This window comes from Callorhinus ursinus, unplaced genomic scaffold, assembly GCF_003265705.2.
Source record: "Callorhinus ursinus isolate GAN/ISIS: 27379988/994484 unplaced genomic scaffold, GSC_fseal_2.0 scaffold42, whole genome shotgun sequence".
Taxonomy (NCBI): Eukaryota; Metazoa; Chordata; class Mammalia; order Carnivora; family Otariidae; genus Callorhinus; species Callorhinus ursinus.
In genome coordinates, this window is record NW_027397104.1 from 2,334,801 (window position 1) to 2,355,442 (window position 20,642).

Here is a 20,642-nt window from a genome sequence, read left to right on the forward strand (position 1 = left end):
GCCCTTCCCAAAATCAGTTGCCTTGAGAGAAGAATGAAGATAAAAAGCCTCCGGCCATCCTTGCATTGCTCACGAGCCCTATCCTCACCTATAAGTTTGGAAGGCCCTAGGTGGCATCAAGTCTCCTGGGTTGCATGCCCTATTATTGCCACGCAGTCATACAATCTTCCAAAGGAAACAGGTCCAGAAGGGAGGGGGCAGACTCAAGCTGCCCTCCTTAAAGGGCTGGTGCTCCTAACTCTGATAGCCCCTTCCCTGCCAGAGCTGTTTTCTTTCTTTCTTCCCCTGCAATGATTGCGGCACATGGGCAACACAAGTGTGCAGAGCCTGCCCATATATGCTGCATGTGAGAGTCTAGAGAATTCAAGGACACAAAGCCATGTACACATTCCCTACCCATCCCTTCAGCCCGTGGGCTGGAGCAGAGCCAAGCTGCAGCCACTCACAAAGCCAGGGTTCTGGCCAGCAGCCCAATGTCTGGCCACTGACCACTGGGACCAGGATCCTGCTCACCCGCTCCCCACCAAACCCTCAGGCCTAGGCTTGTTGAGCTGACGTATCATCCTAGGGGTAGTAGTGAAGAGGGCTCTGGCCTTCCCAAAGCCTTAGCCACAGACAAGAACTCAGGATTTTAAAAAATTTCTGTAACTGTGATGGCTTTGTTACTCCAGGAATAAGAGAATCTGTAGGCCAAACACAACATTGAGTATTCATTTTGTTCAGAGATTTGGGTGTAATTTTTGTACTCTTAAGTTCTTGCACATCTGCAGTCAAAGAAAAGTTGTGGCTGGTGCTGTGCCATCAGCCTTTAACCGAGATCCCTGAGGATTATAGTTCATACTTCTCTGTCATTAGAATATGTGATTAAAGTTTGAGAAACACAGTTTAGTTTTATTGATCCCACATCTTCCCAACCCTAGGCCCTGGTTCCCTCAAGCAGAAGGCCCTGTGGTCAGTGTGGTCAGGCGACAGTTGCTGTCTCCCTATCCTTCTGCCCCAGGCGGTAATGAACCTCAGGAACGGTCCTTAGTCTCTCCGCAGCCTGGAAGGGAACAGGGAGCAATCAGGGAGGATAAGGGCCACCCAGAATGGTGGTATGGAGCAGTATGGGTGGAACAGTAGTAACAAGTGCCTAGGTGGCACTGGGGGGAAGGCTTCTTGGACCAGGAGGCTGGCAATAAGGACCGCCAGAATAACTAGAGGATAGAGCCGAGCAGCTTCTGAGTCCTTAGGAATGCCTAGGTTATAGAGGTTTTCGGGGTCATGATTATTGGGCTCCCTTGGGGAAATGGGAGACAAAAGGAACCCAAGGACCCAGGGTGCTCTGAAATCTGACCTGCTCAGGGGTGAGGTCCCTCTGAGCCTGGGCAAGCATTTCATAGCCAACCATGAATTTCCGGACGGTGGCAGAGCGCAGGAGTGGAGGGTAGTAATGAGCATGCAGCTGCCAGTGATCCCAGTTGGCTCCAGCCTTTGATCCGGTGGGAGCCCCTGACAGGAAGAAGAGATAACTGGGGAGGGCCATTTTTTAGTTCTTCAGCTTAGCCCCTACCCCCAAATCAGGCTAGGTATCTGAAAACTACATCTCCCAGCATTCCTTGGAGTGAGTAGACCAGGCATTAAAACACTGGGAAACATAGTTTCACCAAGTTTGTTGTTCCACCTTCAGTCCCAGCATCCCTACTCGGGACACTTCCCCCCTCCCCCAACAAGTATTTCAAAGCCTGCTGGGGGTTGCAGTCCACTGAGCTTGGCCTCAGGACCTCAGAAATGGTGTTGGGGCTAGGTATGGATGCTCAAAAAGCCTTACCGTGCCAGCCCATGGAGTAGGGAAAGGATGTCTCAAATAGGTTGTCATACTTGGTCAAGAGCTTCTTCATAATAGAGGCTAGATCTGGAACCAGAGCCTGACTCAGCCTGGGGCCAAGATGCTGGCCCTACCAGAGCCATCCCCATCCTGTACATGGCCCCTGGGTCCCAGTAGGGAGACTCACCATCACGCTCAGCAGGGGTCAGCTCAGGAAGGCGCCGCACATGCCTCCGGGGCAGCAGCAGTGTCTGGAAGGGCCACACTGCCCAAAAGGGGACCAGTACTAACCAGTGCTCACTGGTTAAGACCAGACGTTCCTGGGCAGACCGAGTGGAGATGAAGTCATCAAGGGGGGGAGGGGGTTGTTGTCAGCAAATAGGCAGGGGAAGGAGAAAAAATATACCCAGAATCTGATGGCTTCTCATCACCTCCACCACTACCACCCTAATGTAAGCCACCATCATCTTTCCTTTGGATTATTGCTATGGCTTCCCGTCAAGTCTCTCTGCTCTTTCCCTTCTACCCTCCTCGTTCATACACCTTTTGCTTCTGGGGTGAGGTTAGGGGTTCCTTGGGAAAGCAGGGTCTGGCTTTTTCCCACCTTTCTGAGCAGCTCCTGGTGGCCATATTCCATTAGCAGGGGTTCTCCATGTTGACTCTGATAGGCCCGCTGAGATCGCTCCTCACGCTGGGCAATATCTGGCAGAAAACTGCTGGCCCACACCTGTCAAGGGGCAAGAGCCGAGAACTGGCAGGTCCCTCAGCCCCAAGCCTCCACATGACTTATTCTGTCCCTCCACTTCCCTTCCCCATGGTACTGCTTTGGATTCACCCCAGAAATCCACTGGAGCCCCTGACACACTTACCTGGCAGTGGGGATGGGGGTTGGAACAGCCCATCATGGCTCCTTTGTTTTCAAAGATCTATCAGGTAGAGGTACGGAGCTTTAGTAGCCAGAGAGACACTAGATCAGCCTCTCCCGACCACACCCTGTGAAAACAGGAATACCGCTTCCCAGCACCAAAGCTGCACCACCTGCTCCCTGCCCATCCAGGGTAGGGGCGCAACCTCACAGACCTGCACCCAAGGGTACCGGGCTCCCAGCTCCTCTGTCACTGCAGCCCATGCATCGATGACAGTTCGGATCTCAGGGATTGACATGAGTGGCAACGTTACATCGGACCAGGGGTGGAAGCACATGACCTTACTGGGTGGTGCGGGAGGGAGAAATGACAGAGATATAGGGCTTGGCTGTGCTAGGGGCAGGGCTCAACCCTAGTGCTCAGTCCAACCCAGGGCTGAAGGTAAGAGAGGAAATCCATAGTTACCAAGCTCCTCGAGCAGCCTCTGTTTGGAAAAGGGGATGATCACTGGGTCCTGAGATAAAGGGGTGTCACTCTCTGTAACAGAAGTCCCCCAAGAGGTCCAGCCTCTCTTCCCCCACAAAAGCAGCTAGAGCCAGGTTACCTGGATTGGGGGCATCAGGCTGCAGAGCTGGGAAGTCGTTGTCAAACAGGAAGGTGCCATCATAGTAGGGATTCACCTACTGACAAGGATTGGCTAGAAGCATCTGCTGCTCCCTAAACCACCAGTCATGTGGCAGGCTTCAGGGGCTGGACAGGCTACAAAGAGGGTGTGGAAGACCCGCTGTGGGGTCAGAAAGACTTGGTGGGACATAACACAGGAGACCCACTCCCTTGTGGGTGAGGGGCAGCTCTAAGAGGGAGAAGTACTCCTGGCCCAGTTGCAGATGTAGGTTCTAAAGGCTTACCTCTCCATTGGCCCGTGTGGCCCCGGGACACAGAGGGTTGTGGGGGTCGTGGCGGGGAACTGTCTTCAGGAGCGGGGGCTCTACTTGCCCCTGCCAGGGCCGCTTCATGCGGTGAGCTGACACCAGCACCCACTCATCCTGTAGTGGGTTGTAGCGGATATGCTGATGTTCTGGGGACAGAGAGGCAATATCAGTCAGCAAAACTCTCTGACCCTCTCTGCCCTGGGTCTCACCCACCAGCTGACCCAAGCTCGGAAGCACCCTCTCAGCCCTGCCTGCTCAAGAGCCAAAGGCCCAGGCTTGAGCTTTCCCAGCTCGTATTAGCCTGGGGTCCCCACTCAGGCGCGCCAGCTTGGTGGGGTGGGCGCGCCGATCTGGGGGAAGGGACGATAACTTTCTAAGCAAAGGGAGGGCTCGGCTCCGGGTTCCAGCAAGTCCCAGACGCCCTGCAGTTACCGCTCGCCCGGAAGGTTGTGGCCGTGACGTCTGCCTCTGGCGCCTCCCGGCGCTGCTCAGGGATTGATCCGCTGCGCGACATTAGGCCACTTGCGTGGGTGGGGATCGTCTGGAACGCGACAAAGCGGACTCTCACCCATCTCCGGGTCCGCCCCGCCCGCACCCGATGATTGGTTAGCCTCCAGCACGTGACTGCCTAAGGGCCCGCCCGCCCAATCGCGGGCGGGGCTCAGGAAAGCCTATGGCTTTGGGGGCGACTTTGGTCATCCCAGTACACCCCTGGGCCAAGTCACTGCCCTAAAAGAATCTCTGTAAAAGCCGATTATTGCAGATCCTTCAGCTCCATGACGCTTACAAGATTTCTTTGCTGAATTCAGTAGTTCATTCGCTCATTCATTCAGCAAATATTTACTGAGTATCTGTGTGCCAGGCACCTAGTCTCCATATGGGACAAAGGGATGCCCCTGCACAAGTCAGGCATGGTCTCTGCTCCCGCAGCTTACACTCTAGGGCCAAGTAGGGGTATAACCCTGGATCCACAATTACTTCACTTACTTCCTCAATGGCTATGGTGGAGGAAAAGCAAAATGGCATGGGGGTGAGGGTGGGAGTGATCTGCTTCAGCAGAACCCTGGCCTCCAGTTATTACCTGGAGGAGTGGATTGTTCACGGAAGTCATACCCCGTCCCCTCCAGGCAAGAGAAACAGGTTTAGGAAAAAAAGGCTAAGTAACCATATTCTCTCTCTTATATGCTCATACTGAAAGCACAAGAAGTGAGCAGTGTAAGAGGGCTATAAGAAATCTGAAAGTGTATGGGGCGCCTGGGTGGCTCAGTCTGTTAAGTTCAGATCATAATCCCAGGGTCCTGGGATCAAGCCCTGCACTGGGCTCCTTGCTCAGCAGAGAATCTGCTTCTCCCTCTCCCTCTCGCTCCCCTTGCTTGCACTCTCTGTCAAATAAGTAAATAAAATTAAAAAGAAATTTTTTTAAGTAAAGATTTTATTTATTAGAGAGAGCACAGGCAGGGAGAGTGGCAGGCAGAGAGAGAAGCAGGCTCCCATTAGGAGGGAGCCTGACATGGGGCTCTATCCCAGGACCCTGGGATCATGACCCAAACCGAAGGCAGACGCTTAACTTACTGTGCCACCCAGGCGCCCAGTAAATAAAATCTTTTTAAAAAAAAGAGGGAAAGAAAAGAAAACACACCTTCTTATTAAAAGAAGAAATCTGAAAGTGTGGACAGGACCCAACTGCCGGTAGCTCCAGCCAGGGGTGTTTCCTTTACACTAGGATTAAATTCAAATTAATTCCTCCCCTGGCACTTTTAAAAAGACATCTAAATATTGTTTGAACCTCCTCCTCACTCCACAGTGAAGAACAGAAGCCTAAGGTCACCCAGAGGAGTAGTGGCCTAGCTAAGATTTGAACCCAAGTTTCCAGGCTCTTCTCGCTGCTCAGTTTAGAGACTCAAGACAGAAACCTAGTGAGCTAGGAGCTCCACGGTAGCGGGAAGGCCCCTTCCCCCAACCCAGGCCAGGCCAACCCAGGTGTTTTGCAGCTCAGATGCAAAAACTGGGTCGTTGGTCATTTACCTAATCTCTGCCCTAGGTCCTCAGACTGGAATCTGAAGAGGCTACTAGGTAGGGGGCAGGGGGCAGGGAACTGAGAAATGAGGATTTTACCTACTATACCACTGGGGCTTCATTCTTTGGGGTAGGGGTGAGGAGAGCCGGGATGGAAGATTTGTTTTCCTCCTCTCTCAGCCATCTTTGTTGTTGGAGTGATTGGATTTTGGAGGCAGCCCCATTTTCCCAAGAACACCAGTGCTTCAGTGCCACTCCTTGGATCATGCTGATGTAGTTTTGAATGTAGTTGAGGTCCAGAGCCGACGGCCAAGAAAGCATTCTTGAGACATCTTTGGTGCAAAAAGGTGATTTTATTAAAGCAGGGGGACAGGACCCTGGGCAGAAAGAGCTGCTGCACCAGGGTTGTGAGGGGTGGCTGATTATATACTTGGGAGTTGGGGGTAAGGAAAAAGGGAGGTTTTTAAAAAAACTTTCATATGCTAAAGAGGACCTACAAGATACCGGACGCCTTGCCATTGTCAAGTTAAGATTGTTTTTTTCCTCTAGTAAAGCATTAACGTTAAGACAGCTGAGATCGGGCGCCTGGGTGGCTCAGTTGGTTAAGCGACTGCCTTCGGCTCAGGTCATGATCCTGGAGTCCCGGGATCGGGTCCCGCATCGGGCTCCCTGCTCAGCAGGAAGTCTGCTTCTCCCTCTGACCCTCCCTCCTCTCATGTGCTCTCTCTCTCTCTCTCAAATAAATAAATAAAATCTTAAAAAAAAAAGACAGTTGGGAGCTTCCTTCTAGAAAATAGGTTATTGATAAATGTCACTAAAATATTTGTAAATTGAGGGAGACTCATGTCTCGCAGGATTGTGATCTCTATAAGTTAACCATTTGTTTTTCCTTTCCTTAGCTTTAGGGCAACCAGCAGTGTCTGAGGAATGTCCCACCTGTCCCAGGGGGTGGGGGGGGGCTTGCAGGGTGTCAGCTTGTGCTTTGTCCTCAGCTTGCCTTCTGCTCCCTCATCAGTGCCCGCTAACTCCTCACACCCTTCAGAAACATCTCTTCAGGAACATTTCCAAACCTCTCCTCTGTCTCCCAAGATCACTTTTTGGGGGAAGAGTACTATGACTGAGATGGGGCCTACCGAGCCCCTCCCCTCCAAGATCTCTTCTACAATGTTGTTCAAAAGAAAACTGTAGGCCCAGTCCACAAGAGCCAAACTGTGGAAAGAGCCAAGATGTCCATCGACAGATGAATGGATAAAGAAGATGTGGTATATATACACAATGGAATATTATGCAGCCATCAAAAGGAATGAGAGCTTGCCATTTGCAACGACGAGGATGGAACTGGAGGGTGTTATGCTGAGCAAAATAAGTCAATCAGAGAAAGAAAGACATGTATCATATGACCTCACTGATATGAGGAATTCTTAATCTCAGGAAACAAACCGAGGGTTGCTGGAGTGGTGGGGGGTGGGAGGGATGGGGTGGTGGGGTGATAGACATTGGGGAGGGTATGTTCTATGGTGAGCGCTGTGAATTGTGCAAGACTGTTGAATCACAGATCTGTACCTCTGAAACAAATAATGCAATATATGTTAAGAAAAAAAAAAAGAAGATAGCAGGAGGGGAAGAATGAAGGGGAGTAAATCGGAGGGGGAGACGAACCATGAGAGACGATGGACTCTGAAAAACAAACTGAGGGTTCTAGAGGGGAGGAGGGTAGGGGGATGGGTTAGCCTGGTGATGGGTATTAAAGAGGGCACGTTCTGCGTGGAGCACTGGGTGTTATGCACAAACAATGAATCATGGAACACTACATCAAAAACTAATGATGTAATGTATGGTGATTAACATAACAATAAAAAATTAAAAGCACCAAAAAAAAAAGAAAAGAAAAGAAAAGAAAACTATAGGCCCAAATTGGTATCACATATGTCAAATTTTCAAACCAGGGCTTAATGCCTAATCTGTGGTTTCAACTTCCCCAGAAATGTAGTCTTCCCTGGTTGGTCAGGAATTTTGCGATTAGCACCAATGAGTCCCTTCCTGGGCCCTCTTCCCCAAAGGAAGCCGAGGTAATCTGCATAATAAGATCCCCTGCTTTCCCCCCTAAGGCAAAAGGAACTTGCCTGGCCTAATCCTTTTCTAGTAACTTTCTTATCCCAGACATCTTCCTATAAAAACCTTCCACTTCGGGGGCACTGTAAGTGTCCGATTCTTGATTTTGGCTCAGGTCACAATCTCAGGGTCTTGAGATCGAGCCCCGAGTCAGCTCCACACTCAGCGGGGAGTCTGCTGGAGAGTCTCTCCCTCTTCCTCTGCCCCCCCCTCCTATGCATGGGCACTCTAAATAAATAAATAAATATTTAAAAAAATAAAAATAAAAACCTTCCATTTTGCACACCTCCTCCTCGGAGCTCCCCTCTACTTGCTAGATGGTGTACTGCCTGATTCATGAATTGTTTAATAAAGCCAATTAGATCTTCAAATTTACTTGGTTCAGTTTTGTTTCTTAACGTCTAGAGAATACGGCTGTGATCAATTTTTTTTTAAAAAAAGTGTGTGCTAGAGAAGCCTTCTGAAAGACCAGGGGAACTGCAGACCCAGACAGTCCCAGAGAGTTCTGCCTAAACAGGGGCATACAGACCAGATTTTGGGGTTAGTCCTGGTCCTCAGGGTTAAGAGAATGGTCAGCTCAGGAGTGTCGCAGGAGCCAGAGCCAATACAAAAACGTTCCCTCCGTCATGCAGTCTCCTCTAGATAATCCCTTCTTTATCTTTCCCTTCTTGGCCAAGTTTCTCAAAAAATAGTCCATCTTCCCAGCCTCTACTCTTACCGGCACAATACACTGTAACATGTCTAGTGGCCTGTATTAGGTTAAGTAATCTTAGTTGCTGTAGCAAATGACACCCCACCCCCCAAACTCAGTGGCTTAGCAACACAGTCCATTGGGGGGGGGGGGGGCAGCACTCAGAATTCTCCACTACTTCTCTGTAACTAAGATAATAGATGAGGGAAGAGCGAGAATGTAAAGAATTTCACAGGTTTTAGGAGCCAGACCTGCCTGGAAGTAGCATACGTAATTTCTGGCTACACTTCATTGGCCAGAATACAATCATATGGCCTCATCTAACTACAGAGTATACTGTGGAATGTAATCTGGCTGCCCAAGAGCAAAAGGAAATAGATTTGTGAATGTATAGCATCATCTCTGCTATATGCCCCTACTGAGAAACCTAATGACCATTTCCCATCATTTTATCAGAACTCTCAATTACCTTTGACTGTGTTGACCCTTCATTCCATCACTATCATGTGTGATGCTATGCTCTTCCAGTTCTCTTCTCCTTTGTGTTTTATTTATATAGCAAACACATATGTCACCATTTGCGAGGCACTAATTGCTTTATAAATATTAACTCATTTAATTTTCATCACAATGAAGGTATGTACTATGAGGTAGGTACTTTTATTCATCCCATTTCACAGATGAGCAAACTGAGTCACAGGGTTTAACTAACTTACCCAAGATCACGCAACTAGTAGGTGGCAGGAGCCAGGCTTTTAATCCAGTCCAGCTCCAGAGTTTCTTTCTCAATCCCTGCACTTTGTTGCCTCTTTTCCCCTTTGCTTCTCTTCCTTTTATCATTTCCCTCCCCGTAACCCTGTTGGCTTACAACGCCCTCCTCTCACATTTTGTGCTTCAAAGATTTTTTTTAAAGACTTTATTTATTTATTTGACAGAGACAGAGACAGCAAGAGCAGGAACACAAGCAGGGGGAGTGGAAGAGGGAGAAGCAGGCTTTCCGCTGAGCAGGGAGCCCGATGTAGGACTCGATGTGGGACTCGATCCCAGGACTCTGGGATCATGACCTGAGCGGAAGGCAGCCGCTTAACGACTGAGCCACCCAGGCGCCCAACATTTTGTGCTTCAAAACAAAGAATGAATCGTAGGCTCCAAAAAGACCCCATGTTGTCTCTTTACGGTGCCTTTGTTCTTGGAATAGGCCTCATTCGCTAGAATGCCCTCCGCATTTCCCTTAAACACATCGCTCAGGCGTCACCGCCTCCAGAAAGCCTTCCGTAACATTTCTAGGCAGAAGCGCCTCCTCCCACTTTGTGTGCTAGCAAAGGAGACAATCACAAGTCCCGGAAGGCTCTGCTTCCGGGCTCGCCTGCTTCACCTGTGAGCCCAAGCGGGCCAGTCCATTCTGAGTGTCACGGCCACCTAGCCCCACCCACACTCACACCCCCGCCCACACGTGGTATGGCACTCGAAGAGACCCAGCCTGTAGGCCCTAAAGGGAACAGTGAGGATGGCTTAGTCCCGCCCCCTCGCATCACGCGCGAGGCTCCGCCCCATCCCTTGGCGCTCCCCGCTCCCCGAGAGGAAATGGTTCAAGCCGAGGGGCGGTGCCCGGGTGTCCGGACTGTTCTGATTGGCCAGGGCGAGCCGTACCACGGCTATGGCGGGGGAACGGTAGTGGACTGCGCGCTGCAGGTTTGGAGGCAGTGGGAGTCACGGGTCCAGGCCCCAGTTTGTTCCTTTGCTTCTCTGCCAGTCCGCCCGCCAGGATGCAGTGGGCAGTGGGCCGGCGGTGGGTGTGGGCCGCGTTGCTCCTGGCTGCTTCAGCTGTGCTGGCCCAGGTGGTCTGGCTCTGGCTTGGCACGCAAAGCTTCGTTTTCCAGCACGAAGAGATCGCGCAGCTGGCCCGGCAGTATGCGGGTGAGCCGACGGATGACCGGGCGAGTGAATGGGTGGAGGGCAGAGGCCTGGGGAGGCCCGAGCCGAGCTGGGAGTTTCAGAGGCGCCTTTCCCGAGTTCGGAGTGGTGCTGGCTCTGATTGTGTTGTTCCTCTGCCCCCGCCAGGGCTGGACCACGAGCTGGCCTTCTCTCGGCTGATTGTGGAACTACGGCGGCTGCACCCAGGCCACGTGTTGCCCGACGAGGAGCTGCAGTGGGTGTTCGTGAACGCGGGCGGCTGGATGGGCGCCATGTGCCTTCTGCACGCCTCACTGTCCGAGTACGTGCTGCTCTTCGGCACCGCCCTGGGCTCTCGCGGCCACTCGGGTCAGTGTTGGCGGCGGGCCGAACTGGGAGGCTGGGGCTGTACAAGGGCTCATGCCCTCCTTTCTGATGTTTGGCCAAGCCATGTATTGGCGCTGATACCCTGATACTCGGTGTCCATCTGATTGTCCCTCAGGGCGCTATTGGGCTGAGATCTCGGACACCATCATCTCTGGCACTTTCCACCAGTGGAGAGAGGGCACTACCAAAAGTGAGGTCTTCTACCCAGGTGGGTAGGGGGGCTCAGTCAGAGAGGTGGGTCGCTTCGTTCTGGGGTGCCCATAGTTGGAGGAGAGCCATGGCATGGAATGGGGGTCGTTGGGGACTCTTCCCTGGTTCCCTTATCCCCGCAGATAAGCCACAGGTCGTTGATTGAAGCAGGTCCAAGGACCCCAGTTGCTTTCTACTGTCAAAAGGAAACAAAACATAACAGCTTCCTGTTAACTCTGTCTAATTTTATCTACCAAGATACTGTTTTATTCATCCAACATTCCAGCAGTTGTTGGGGAGACAGTTGGGTAATCAGATAGGTTGTCATACCCCCCAAAGACAAGACAGACCATTGTCTTCCTTGTTTCTGTGGTGAAACATTTTACATAAAAAGTAGAGCTTTGGACTTCCACATAAGTTTGAGGTTAAGTGTTACAGGCATGACAGGCATTATAATTGAACAGCTACATTTCTCAGAGAACCAAACAAGTCTTATTATTACCCCTCCCTCTCTAACAGGCCCGGCCCAAGTTTAGCTAAATTTCTGCCTAACATGAGTGAGGCTTGAGAATGCAGACTTCCAGGACTCCCATATAGTGGCCCATGGCTGGGTGAGGTGGCCCTCCCTGGCTCCCCTCCCCCACCCCCGGGCTCCCAGAGAGGATGTGAGCCAGGTGATGCCACAGAGGAAAACTTAGGAGTGGCTATCTTGGCTCCTTACTCTTCCAGTTGGGCGATGAGGCCAGTGAGGTAAGGCTTTTTCCTTTCCTGAAGCTCCTGCTCTGTTCCCTACCCCTAGATAGCCCACGGGTCAGGGAGGTGGCAGCAATGGAAGGGCAGGGCTAGACTTCTTATGGGGGTGCTCGCTGTTCCCCAGGAGAGACCGTGGTGCATGGGCCTGGTGAGGCAACGGCTGTGGAATGGGGGCCAAACACATGGATGGTGGAGTATGGCCGGGGTGTCATCCCATCTACCCTGGCCTTCGCGCTGGCTGACACAATCTTCAGCACCCAGGACTTCCTCACACTCTTCTATACTCTTCGCGCCTATGCCCGGGGCCTCCGGCTTGAGTTCACCACCTACCTCTTCGGCCAGGACCCCTGACCAGCCAGGCCTGAAGGAGGACCTGTGGATAGACAGGAGCGGGCAGGCCCGCATACATCCACTTTCTGGAGCCCACATGAAAAGACAGGGACATATTCACAACATGCAACTACTAAGTTCCTGGTGTACGAGCAGGGACATACATGCGTATACAACCAAACATAGAGACTCCTGGGAACATATGGGACATACATGCAGATAGAATCCCATGTGTACAGCAGCATCATGCACTCACACCCATCCAGAGAGGGAGCCCCACATATACCAAAAGGGCCAGTCACATTGAGATACACATACTACAGGCTTGACTCACTAACTCAGGCCTTTCCAGAGCTTCCCTGCCACCAGTCAGGGCTCTGGAGTTAAGGATGGGTGTGGGTATTATCCTCTGTCTGGGCCTGACCCTTCGATCCAGCAGCAGTTGAGGGGGGAAGAAGATGAAAGGTTGCCTGTGGAGGCCCCCTTCATCTCCCTGTCCTCACCATATGCCTTACCCCCATTCTCTTCCCCTGCTGTGCAAGTGCTCTCGAGGTCTGTCCCCCACCCTCTCAGCAACTTCGTCCACTGGGGAACCATAAGAATGGAGAATGCTGAGGTCAGGGTCCTATCCTGAAAGACCCCCGCCCCCAACCCCATTCATCCCTCAGGAGTATGGTGGGGAGGCTGGCCTCAGCGCAGGGCCCACTGCTGGGCAGGGGACCTAGAGGGGTTAGCCTAGGTCCAGGGAGCCATCCCTGGCCTACAGAAGGCCTTTTTTGCACACATACACCCCCATCACAGCTTTCAGACACTGCCTTTGATGCACTGTCTGTCCATCTGTCTCTGTTAATAAAGACCTTTTGAACAGTTTCATTTCTTCGTGTGTCTGAACAGTAGAAAAACTTGCTAATGTGAAGAAATTAAGGGCTGGGAGATGGTGTGGGTTTTGATCTTGCCTTACTCCCGTCAGTGCAATTCTGGTAGTCCTGGGAATCCAATCCTGGATGGCCACGGGGTGGCAGTACATACTCGTTTTTGAGCTGAAGGAGGCACACTATCCTTTTGTCTGTTTTCAGGACATCATGCCCACCCCTACCCAGAGAAGTTCTTCCTCTCCAGTTTTCCTTCTCCAGGACACCTGACTTATAGGAGCCCCCAGGGGTGGAGAGCAGGGACACTACCTGGTGGTGTCTGACGTAGGTGGGGTTGGCACTAGGATGAAGCAAAAGAGGTGCCTAAGTTGCACTCACTCCCAGGGACACTGCATTTGCCTTCTTAAATTTTGCACACTGGCACCTCACTTGCCTCACCTTCCTCCTGGCCCTGTTCTGAGGTTAAGTAAGACCCAGGCCACTGTTACTTCTTAGGCTTCCTGGTATATTAACAGAACAAAATTGGTTATAAAAATATACAATTTATTTTTTAAGATTTTATTTATTTGAGACAGAGGGAGAGGGAGAAGCAGACTCCCCGCTGAGCAAGGAGCCCAACATGGGGCTCAATCCCAGGACCCTGAGATCATGACCTGAGCCCAAGGCAGACGCTTAACCAACTGAGCCACCCAGGTGCCCCCAAAATACACAATTTTTATATACAAACTCAACATTCTCTAAAGTTATTTATTTATTAGAGCACAAGCAGGGAGAGAAGCAGGCCCCCTCCCGAGCAAGGAACCCGATGCGGAACTAGATCCCAGGACCCTGGGATTATGATCCAAGCTGAAGGCAGATGCCCAACTGACTGAGCCACCCACGCATCCCCAGACTCAACATTCTAATGAACGACAACACAAAAGACTACATGTATAACCATTTGGAAACAACATCAAAAGTTTCAATTTGTGGCTCTGAGTGAATGTGAGGCCAGGCAAGATGGCCATTCCGACATTTCACTACCACCACCATGTTGGCCATGACGGGTCCTGGCTGGGGCTTCTCCACTGGGTTGCAAAGTCAAGCTCCTAAGGATCTCTCCCACCCTGTAACCCAGCTCTGCCTCTAGGCTCCGAGACTACATCTATCAGGAATGCCCTAGCTCCCCTTGTCCTCTCTCATTTCCTCATAAGAGTAGGCTCCCAGACTCCTCCCTATCTCAGTTGCTAGGTGAGTTGGTTGAATGGTTATTTCTTAACTTTCGTCTGACACAGTTAATCGCTCTTAAAATACTCAGCTTCCAGTATACTACGCTTCCTAAACTGGCTCCTTTGCTCTTTCTTATCACCTTAACTCCTAAATTGGCTCCTTTGACTTCCCAAGACTCAATCCTCAAACTTCTCTATCTACGCCCCTCCCAGGTGTTCTCAACCATCTATGTCTTTTTTTTTTTTTTACAGTTTCATCAAAATATAATTGACATATAACATTCTGTTAGTGTAAGGTGTACAACATGATTCACACCCATATGTATGGTGGAATGATTACTACAGTAAGTTAACATCCGTCACCTCACAGTTACAAGTTCTTTTTTTCTTGAGGTGAGAACTTTAAATATCTACTCTCAATCTACTTTCCAATTCTAAATATAGTATTTAATATAGTAATGTACTATTAAATAATGTGTTAGAGCTCTAAGCTCCACATTACATCCGCAGGACTTATTTATCTTATAACTGGAAGTTTGTGCCTTTTGACCACCTTTCCTCATTCCTCCACTACCCCCCCACCCTGCCCCCATGCCTACCCACCCCCTGCTTCTGGCAACTATCAATCTGTTCTGTTTCTGAGTTTGGATTTTTGTAGAGTTCGCATAGAAGTGAGAACGTACAGTATTTGTCTTCATCTGACTTACTTCACTTAGCATAATGCCTGCAAGGATGAATGGATAAAGAAAATGGTATATATGTGTGAACGTCCGTATATACATACAGTGGAATATTATTCAGCCATAAAAAGGAAACCCTGCCATTTATAACAACACAGATGGATCTTGAGGACCGTCTGTGTCTTGACTCCTATTTTTTTGTCTTAACCTAAACCTCTGAGCTCTAGGTTCAGATATCTGACTGCCTCCATCTCTTCTTGATTGTCTCATTGCATCTCAAACTTAAAATGGCAGCGCAGGGGCGCCCGGGTAGTTCAGTCAGTTAAGTGTCTGCTTTTGGCTCAGGTCATGATCTCGGGGTCCTGGGACTGAGCCCCTCATTGGGCTCCCTGCTCAGTGGGGAGTCTCCTTCTCCCACGCCCTCTGCCTGCCGCTCTGCTTACTTGTGCTCTCTCTCTCAAATAAATAAAACTTTAAAAAATAAAACATAAAATGGCAGCACAAACTGATTTTTCTCCCAACCCAGCACCTCTTACAGTCTTAACTGTCTGAGTTCAGAGTACCTACATTTACCCAGCTGCCAAGAACCTTGTAGTCATCTTGGATACCTTTCTTTTTTTTTTTAAGATTTTATTTTTGGGTGCCTAGGTGGCTCAGTTGGTTAAGCATCTGCCTTTGGCTCAGGTCATGATCCCAGGGTCCTGGGATCGATTTCCGCATCGGGCTCCTTGCTTGGCAAGGAGCCTGCTTCTACCTCTGCCTGCCTCTCCCACTCCACTTGTGCTCTCTCTCTGACAAATAAATAAAATCTAAAAAAAAAAAAAAAGATTTTATTTTTACGGGTACCTGGATGGTTCAGTGGGTTGAGTAGCTGGCTCTTGGTTTCGGCTTGGGTGGTGATACCAGGGTCGTTGGATCAAGCCCCATGCCAGACTCTGCCTAGCACAGAGTCTGCTTGTCCCTCTCCCTCTGCTCTTCCCCCATAATCATGTGCGCACACTCTCTCTCTCTCTAATGAATAAATGAATAAAATATTTTAAAAAAAAGATTCTATTTTATGTAATCTCCACACACAACGTAGGGCTTGAACTCACAGATCGAGTTCACCCAAGATCGAGAGTCACATACTGTACTGATTGAGCCAGCTAGGCACCCCATCTTGGATACCTTTCATTCTCACATCTGATATCCAAGCCATCAACAGATCCTGTCAGTTTTATCTTTAAAACATATCCAGAATCTACCCACATCTTGCCACTTTCACTGTTACTACCTGGTCCAAGCCATCTTGGACCTGGAGTATTCTTGCCTGGATTACTGCAACAGCCTCTTTTTTTTTTTTTTTTAAAGATTTTATTTATTTATTTGACAGAGAGAAACACAGCGAGAGAGGGAACACGAGCAGAGGGAGTGGGAGAGGGAGAAGCAGGCTTCCCGCGGAGCAGGGAGCCCAATGCGGGGCTCGATCCCAGGACCCTGGGATCATGACCTGAGCCGAAGGCAGACGCTTAACGACTGAGCCACCCAGGGGCCCCCTGCAACAGCCTCTTAATTAATCCTCATGTTTGTATCCTGTGTGGATGATTCTCCACACAATAACCACAGTCAGACTTCTACTCTCTGCTCAGACATTTCTTTGTTTTTTTCTTCTGCTCAGACATTTCCAATGGCTTCCATCTCATTTAGTCCTTTCACTGCCTCCAAGACCTACTCCAAGGCCCATGTTAGCTATGACCAAATGTCTGACCGTTTACCCTGGCTACCTTACTTTAACACAGTGGCTTACTTGCTTTCCTCTGACACACCAAGCAAACTTCCACCGCAGGATATTTGTACCTGCTATTCTAGCTGCAGTGCTCTTCCCTAGATATGCCTATGGCTCTCTTCCTCCACTCTTTCAATACTTGGTTCTTCCCTTAACATTTCGTAAACACAGAAGGATGTTTGTTTGTTTGTTTTAATTTATTATTTAAGTAGGCCCCACACTCAACATGGGGATCAAACTCACAATCCTGAGATCCTGAGTTTCATGCTCTGGGGTGCCTAGGTGGCTCAGTCGGTTAAGCTTCCGACTCTTTATTTTGGCTCGGGCCATGATCTCATGGTCTTGAGATTGAGCCCTGTATTGGGCTCTACGCTCAGCGGGGAGTCAACTTGAGAGTCTCTGTCTCTCTCTGTCCCTCCCCCTGCTCGCTCACTCTCTCTAAAATAAATAAAATAAATCTTAAAAAAAAAAAAAGAGTCGCATGCTCTGCTGACTGAGCCAGCCAGGCACTGTCCCCTTCCCTGTTCTGTGGTGGTTTTATTTTACTTTATTTTATTTTATTATTTATTTATTAAAGATTTTACTTATTTATTTGACAGAGAAAGAGCACAGCAGGGGGAGCAGCAGGCTCGCCGAGCAGGGAGCCCAATGCAGGACTCGATCCCAGGACCCTGGGATCATGACCTGAGCCGAAGGCAGATGCTTAACAACTGAGCCACCCAGGCGCCCCTATTTTATTTTCTTTTTTTAAGATTTCTTATTTATTCATTTGAGAGAGCAAGCAGGGGGAGAAGCAGACTCCCCTCTGAGCTGGGAGCCCAATGCAGGGCAGATGCTTAACCATCTGAGCCACCCAGGCACCCCTCTGTGGTGGTTTTAAAATGCCTCCATACAATTTTTGATACTCCTCCCTTTAAGAGGTGAAGACTAATTCCCTTCCCCTTGAATATGGGCTGGACTTAGTTAATGTAATTTTAACAAATACATGGCAGAAGTGACTGTGTGATTTCCAAGACTAGACCATAAAAAGCATTGCTGCCTCTTTAGTCTCTCTTGGGTCACTTTGGGGGAAAGCAGCTGCCATGTTGGGAAGACACTCAGGCACAGGTCCTATCCTATGGAGAGGTCCACCTGGGGAGAACAGCTTCCTACCAACAGCCATGTGAGTGAGCCATCCTGGAAGTGGGATCCTCCAATCCCAGTCTAGCCTTCACGTAGCTGTAGCTACAGCCAACATTTTTACTACAACCTCATGAGGAGTGGTGAGCCAGAACCACCCAGCTGTGCCACTCTCGAACTCCTGATCCACAGAATTGTGAGAAAATAAATGTTGTTTTAAGCTTGCTAAGTTTAAGTGTAGTTTGTTACAAAGTAATAGGTAACATGTATCCTTCCCTTTCTGTTCCCCTCAACCCAGTTTTATTTTTCCCCATTTTAATTATTGCCATCTGATATACTATGTATTTCCCCCACTGGAATTATACCGTTATAATAAGGACTTTGTTTTATTTATTCCCATTTCCAAGTGTCTAGCATAAAGTAGGTGCTCAGTAAATATGTTGGATGAATGGAGGTCTACGTCTGTCTGTCTGTCTTTGTCTCTGTGAGGTTTAGGATCAGATGGGAGCTAAGTGAGGGTGTAAGAGACAGCTTTTCCTCTTCACAGATGAAGAGAGAGAGAAACCAGGTCCCAGTGAAGCTTATTCCTTCCTCTCAGCCCTTCCCAGTTGTAGCCCTCCTGGCCCAGACCCCAAAGACAGGTTTACTATGCTTGATTGATGATTGATTTCCTTTCTTTTGGGAGTAGTTGCCCAATCCCTTGCCCCTGTCCTCCTCCGCCCTCTGCAAAGCAATCTCCAAACTCTCAGAACTGGAATTTCCCTAAGCCAGTTCCTATCTTTCCAAGAAAAATCTTACCATCTATTTCTCTCCAGGCACCTACTCTTCTCTGAGCAGGTGGTTGGGGGGGGGGGGTGGGGGGGGGGGTTTAAGGGGAGCAAACTGGGCACAGGGGTTCTGCAGAGTTCCACCCTCTGTCCGAGTTCCCTAGGAGCCCCTAGAATATGTCTGCTTCTGCACATTCAGATTCTCCCCTCTGGGCCCAGAGGAGGGAGCAGGACTCTCCCCGGGAGAACTCACACCACACAAAGCTATGGGGGAGCAGGCATCAATACTGAAGGCAACTGGATCACCAAGGCTTCTTGAGAGATTGGGGTTTGGCTGGCTCTCAGGTCTGAAATCTGAGCAGGAAGACACTGGAGTGAGCCAAAGGTGTGAGCAGTACTGAGTTTTAGTATGGCCAGAGATGGGCCAAAGAGAACAGGGACTTAGTGCTGCAGTGGAATCTGGACAGGGGGCAAGGGTGGAGGCTAGAGGACAAGAAGAGCAGCAAGGTGTCACCCAGCACAAGAAGAGAAGTGAGAAGAGCTAGTGATCCAGGCCAGGGCAAGCTGGGTCTGAGAGGAGGGGACTGATTGGGAGAGGGTTGGGGAGGAGGAAGGAGGCAAAGTCACACCTGAATTTCTGCCTCCTAAAGGAATCTTGGCCCTGGGAACAGCGTGCCTCACTGGGTATGAGGTCAGGGGATGGTCCCTGGTGCTGGATCTGACATAGTGAGTTTCACGTTCATGCCAGGTGTCAAATCAACAGATACAGGTTGTTTAATCACACACTTGGAATCACTCCTGGATGGCCCTCATGCATTTAGTAGGTCCATCATATTGGGCACAGGAAGAAACTGGAGAAGGCATGAGAGTGCCTGGGAGGAGTGGGGTCCAGGCTTCTCGGAGGAAAAATTGTGGCCTGCCACTCAGGGCCCCCAAATAAGATACAGCATCTCCGCATCTGGGGGATTACCGGGGGTAGAGTGGGCCAGGAACAGTCGGCTGAAGGGGTCTGGAAATACACACTGCGGAGTCACATCCAAAAGCGTTGAGGATGTGTGTGAAGATTGGCAAAATGGTAATAATGACAGTTGAAATGTGGGATGGATACCAGAGGTTCATAATACTATGCACTCTTCTTGGGTATATGTTTGAAAATGTCCAAAACAGAAGGTTACAAGAGCTTAAAAAAAAAAAAAAAAGAAAAGGAAAAAGAAAGGAAGGAAGGAAGGAAGTGTGACTATGTATCTGCTTGTCGTGTGTGTAGCCTGCTGCTGTGGATGTGGAATCCGTTCAGAGACCTGAGTGTGTGAGTGCAGATGTGTGAGTCCACCACCATGGGTACGTACTGCGCAATCTGCAGCGTGCGTGCTCTTGGGGACAGCACTTGGTCAGGGCAGGGGGAGAAGCTTTCTCTCTGTGCAGGCCCTCCACATTCACCTCAGCATCTTGCAAAGTAACTCCCCTCATGATCACAACCTGCCCAGGCCACTTGGTGCTATAATGTCCGTGTAACCAAATATGTGAGACAGGGCAGCTGTGTGCCTGAGCTTGTGACAGGGTGTGAACACGGCTATTTGTGTGTGAATGCCGGGCACTGAGTGTGGATTTGGGGGGCACGCCTTGTGGGTGTGACGGGGCCCTGGTCCAGAGTCCAAGGATGTTAGGCTCCTCACTCTCCTTTAAACGATTCCCGGCGGCTCTCCAGCGCCCCCTCCCCCTAATCTGGCAGTACGGAGGGGGAAACACCTGTTGGGGGGCTGGGAGCGGCAGAGCCCCCCGGGGCCTCTCCCCCGGCGCCCCCGCCCGCGCTGCCCCTCTCGGGTCCCGCCCCCGCGGCGGCCGCCGGCAGAGCGGCGCGTGAGCGCACCGCGGCCAGAAGAGCGCACGGCGGCAGGAGCGCACGGCGGGGGACCCCGCGCAGGGAAGCGAGCCGAGCAAGGGGCTGCCCGAGAGGCGGGTGGAGCAGAGGGAGCGCCGTGGAGACGCCGGGGGCACCGGGCCGCGCCAGGCTGGTGAGTGCGCCGCGGGGCGTGGGGAGCCAGAGAGCGGGCGTCGAGACCCCGCGGTCGCGGTCCCCAGCCCGCCCGGTCCCGGGCTCTGCCCCCGCCGCCCTCTGTTCCCGCGCCTCCTCAGTGCTGGTCCTCTGCGTCTCTGCCCCGTCTCTCCGTCGGTTTTTCCCTGCCTCGTCTCTGTTTCCCTCTATTTACTGTCTCGCCCTGTTTCTTTCTAATCTTTTCTCTCTTCAGTCTCTGTCT

The 20,642-nt window shown here is 50.5% G+C and overlaps 2 protein-coding genes across 6 annotated transcripts; one reads left to right on the forward strand and one right to left on the reverse strand.

The window, feature by feature from the left end:
* Nucleotides 1–870: 870 nt before the first annotated feature.
* Nucleotides 871–4,188, reverse strand: GALT (galactose-1-phosphate uridylyltransferase). 4 transcript variants are annotated; one of them, XM_073881432.1, is made up of 11 exons: nt 4,038–4,188; nt 3,582–3,751; nt 3,278–3,353; nt 3,139–3,157; nt 2,888–3,017; nt 2,677–2,733; nt 2,412–2,534; nt 1,995–2,127; nt 1,811–1,894; nt 1,337–1,491; nt 871–1,042 (listed from the first exon to the last, which is right to left on the reverse strand). In XM_073881432.1, the coding sequence occupies exons 1-11, from the start codon at nt 4,117–4,119 to the stop codon at nt 962–964; spliced, it is 1,110 nt and encodes a 369-aa protein (XP_073737533.1). In that variant the 5' UTR covers nt 4,120–4,188; the 3' UTR covers nt 871–961. The 4 variants fall into 4 exon arrangements, with proteins under 4 accessions (XP_073737533.1, XP_025708800.1, XP_073737534.1 ...); XM_025853015.2 differs by having other exon boundaries at nt 3,139–3,187; XM_073881433.1 differs by lacking the exon at nt 1,811–1,894 and having other exon boundaries at nt 3,139–3,187.
* A 5,864-nt stretch (nt 4,189–10,052) lies between these two features.
* SIGMAR1 (sigma non-opioid intracellular receptor 1) lies at nt 10,053–12,849 on the forward strand. 2 transcript variants are annotated; one of them, XM_025853003.2, is made up of 4 exons: nt 10,053–10,341; nt 10,486–10,686; nt 10,820–10,894; nt 11,771–12,849. In XM_025853003.2, exons 1-4 carry the CDS (start codon nt 10,191–10,193, stop codon nt 11,995–11,997), a joined length of 654 nt encoding a protein of 217 aa, XP_025708788.1. In that variant the 5' UTR covers nt 10,053–10,190; the 3' UTR covers nt 11,998–12,849. The 2 variants fall into 2 exon arrangements, with proteins under 2 accessions (XP_025708788.1, XP_025708787.1); XM_025853002.2 differs by having other exon boundaries at nt 10,054–10,341; nt 10,820–10,912.
* The last annotated feature ends 7,793 nt before the right edge of the window (nt 12,850–20,642 follow it).

Coding starts and splice junctions, on each gene's coding strand:
- SIGMAR1 (XM_025853002.2), top strand. CDS start 10,191: ATGCAGTGGGCAGTGGGCCGGCGGTGGGTGTGGGCCGCGTTGCTCCTG. Junction 10,687..10,819: donor GGGCTCTCGCGGCCACTCGG/GTCAGTGTTGGC, acceptor ATTGTCCCTCAG/GGCGCTATTGGGCTGAGATC. Junction 10,913..11,770: donor AAGTGAGGTCTTCTACCCAG/GTGGGTAGGGGG, acceptor GCTGTTCCCCAG/GAGAGACCGTGGTGCATGGG.
- GALT (XM_025853015.2), bottom strand. CDS start 4,119: ATGTCGCGCAGCGGATCAATCCCTGAGCAGCGCCGGGAGGCGCCAGAG. Junction 2,128..2,411: donor ACCAGGAGCTGCTCAGAAAG/GTGGGAAAAAGC, acceptor CGGTCTGCCCAG/GAACGTCTGGTCTTAACCAG. Junction 1,492..1,810: donor CTACTCCATGGGCTGGCACG/GTAAGGCTTTTT, acceptor TCTTCCTGTCAG/GGGCTCCCACCGGATCAAAG.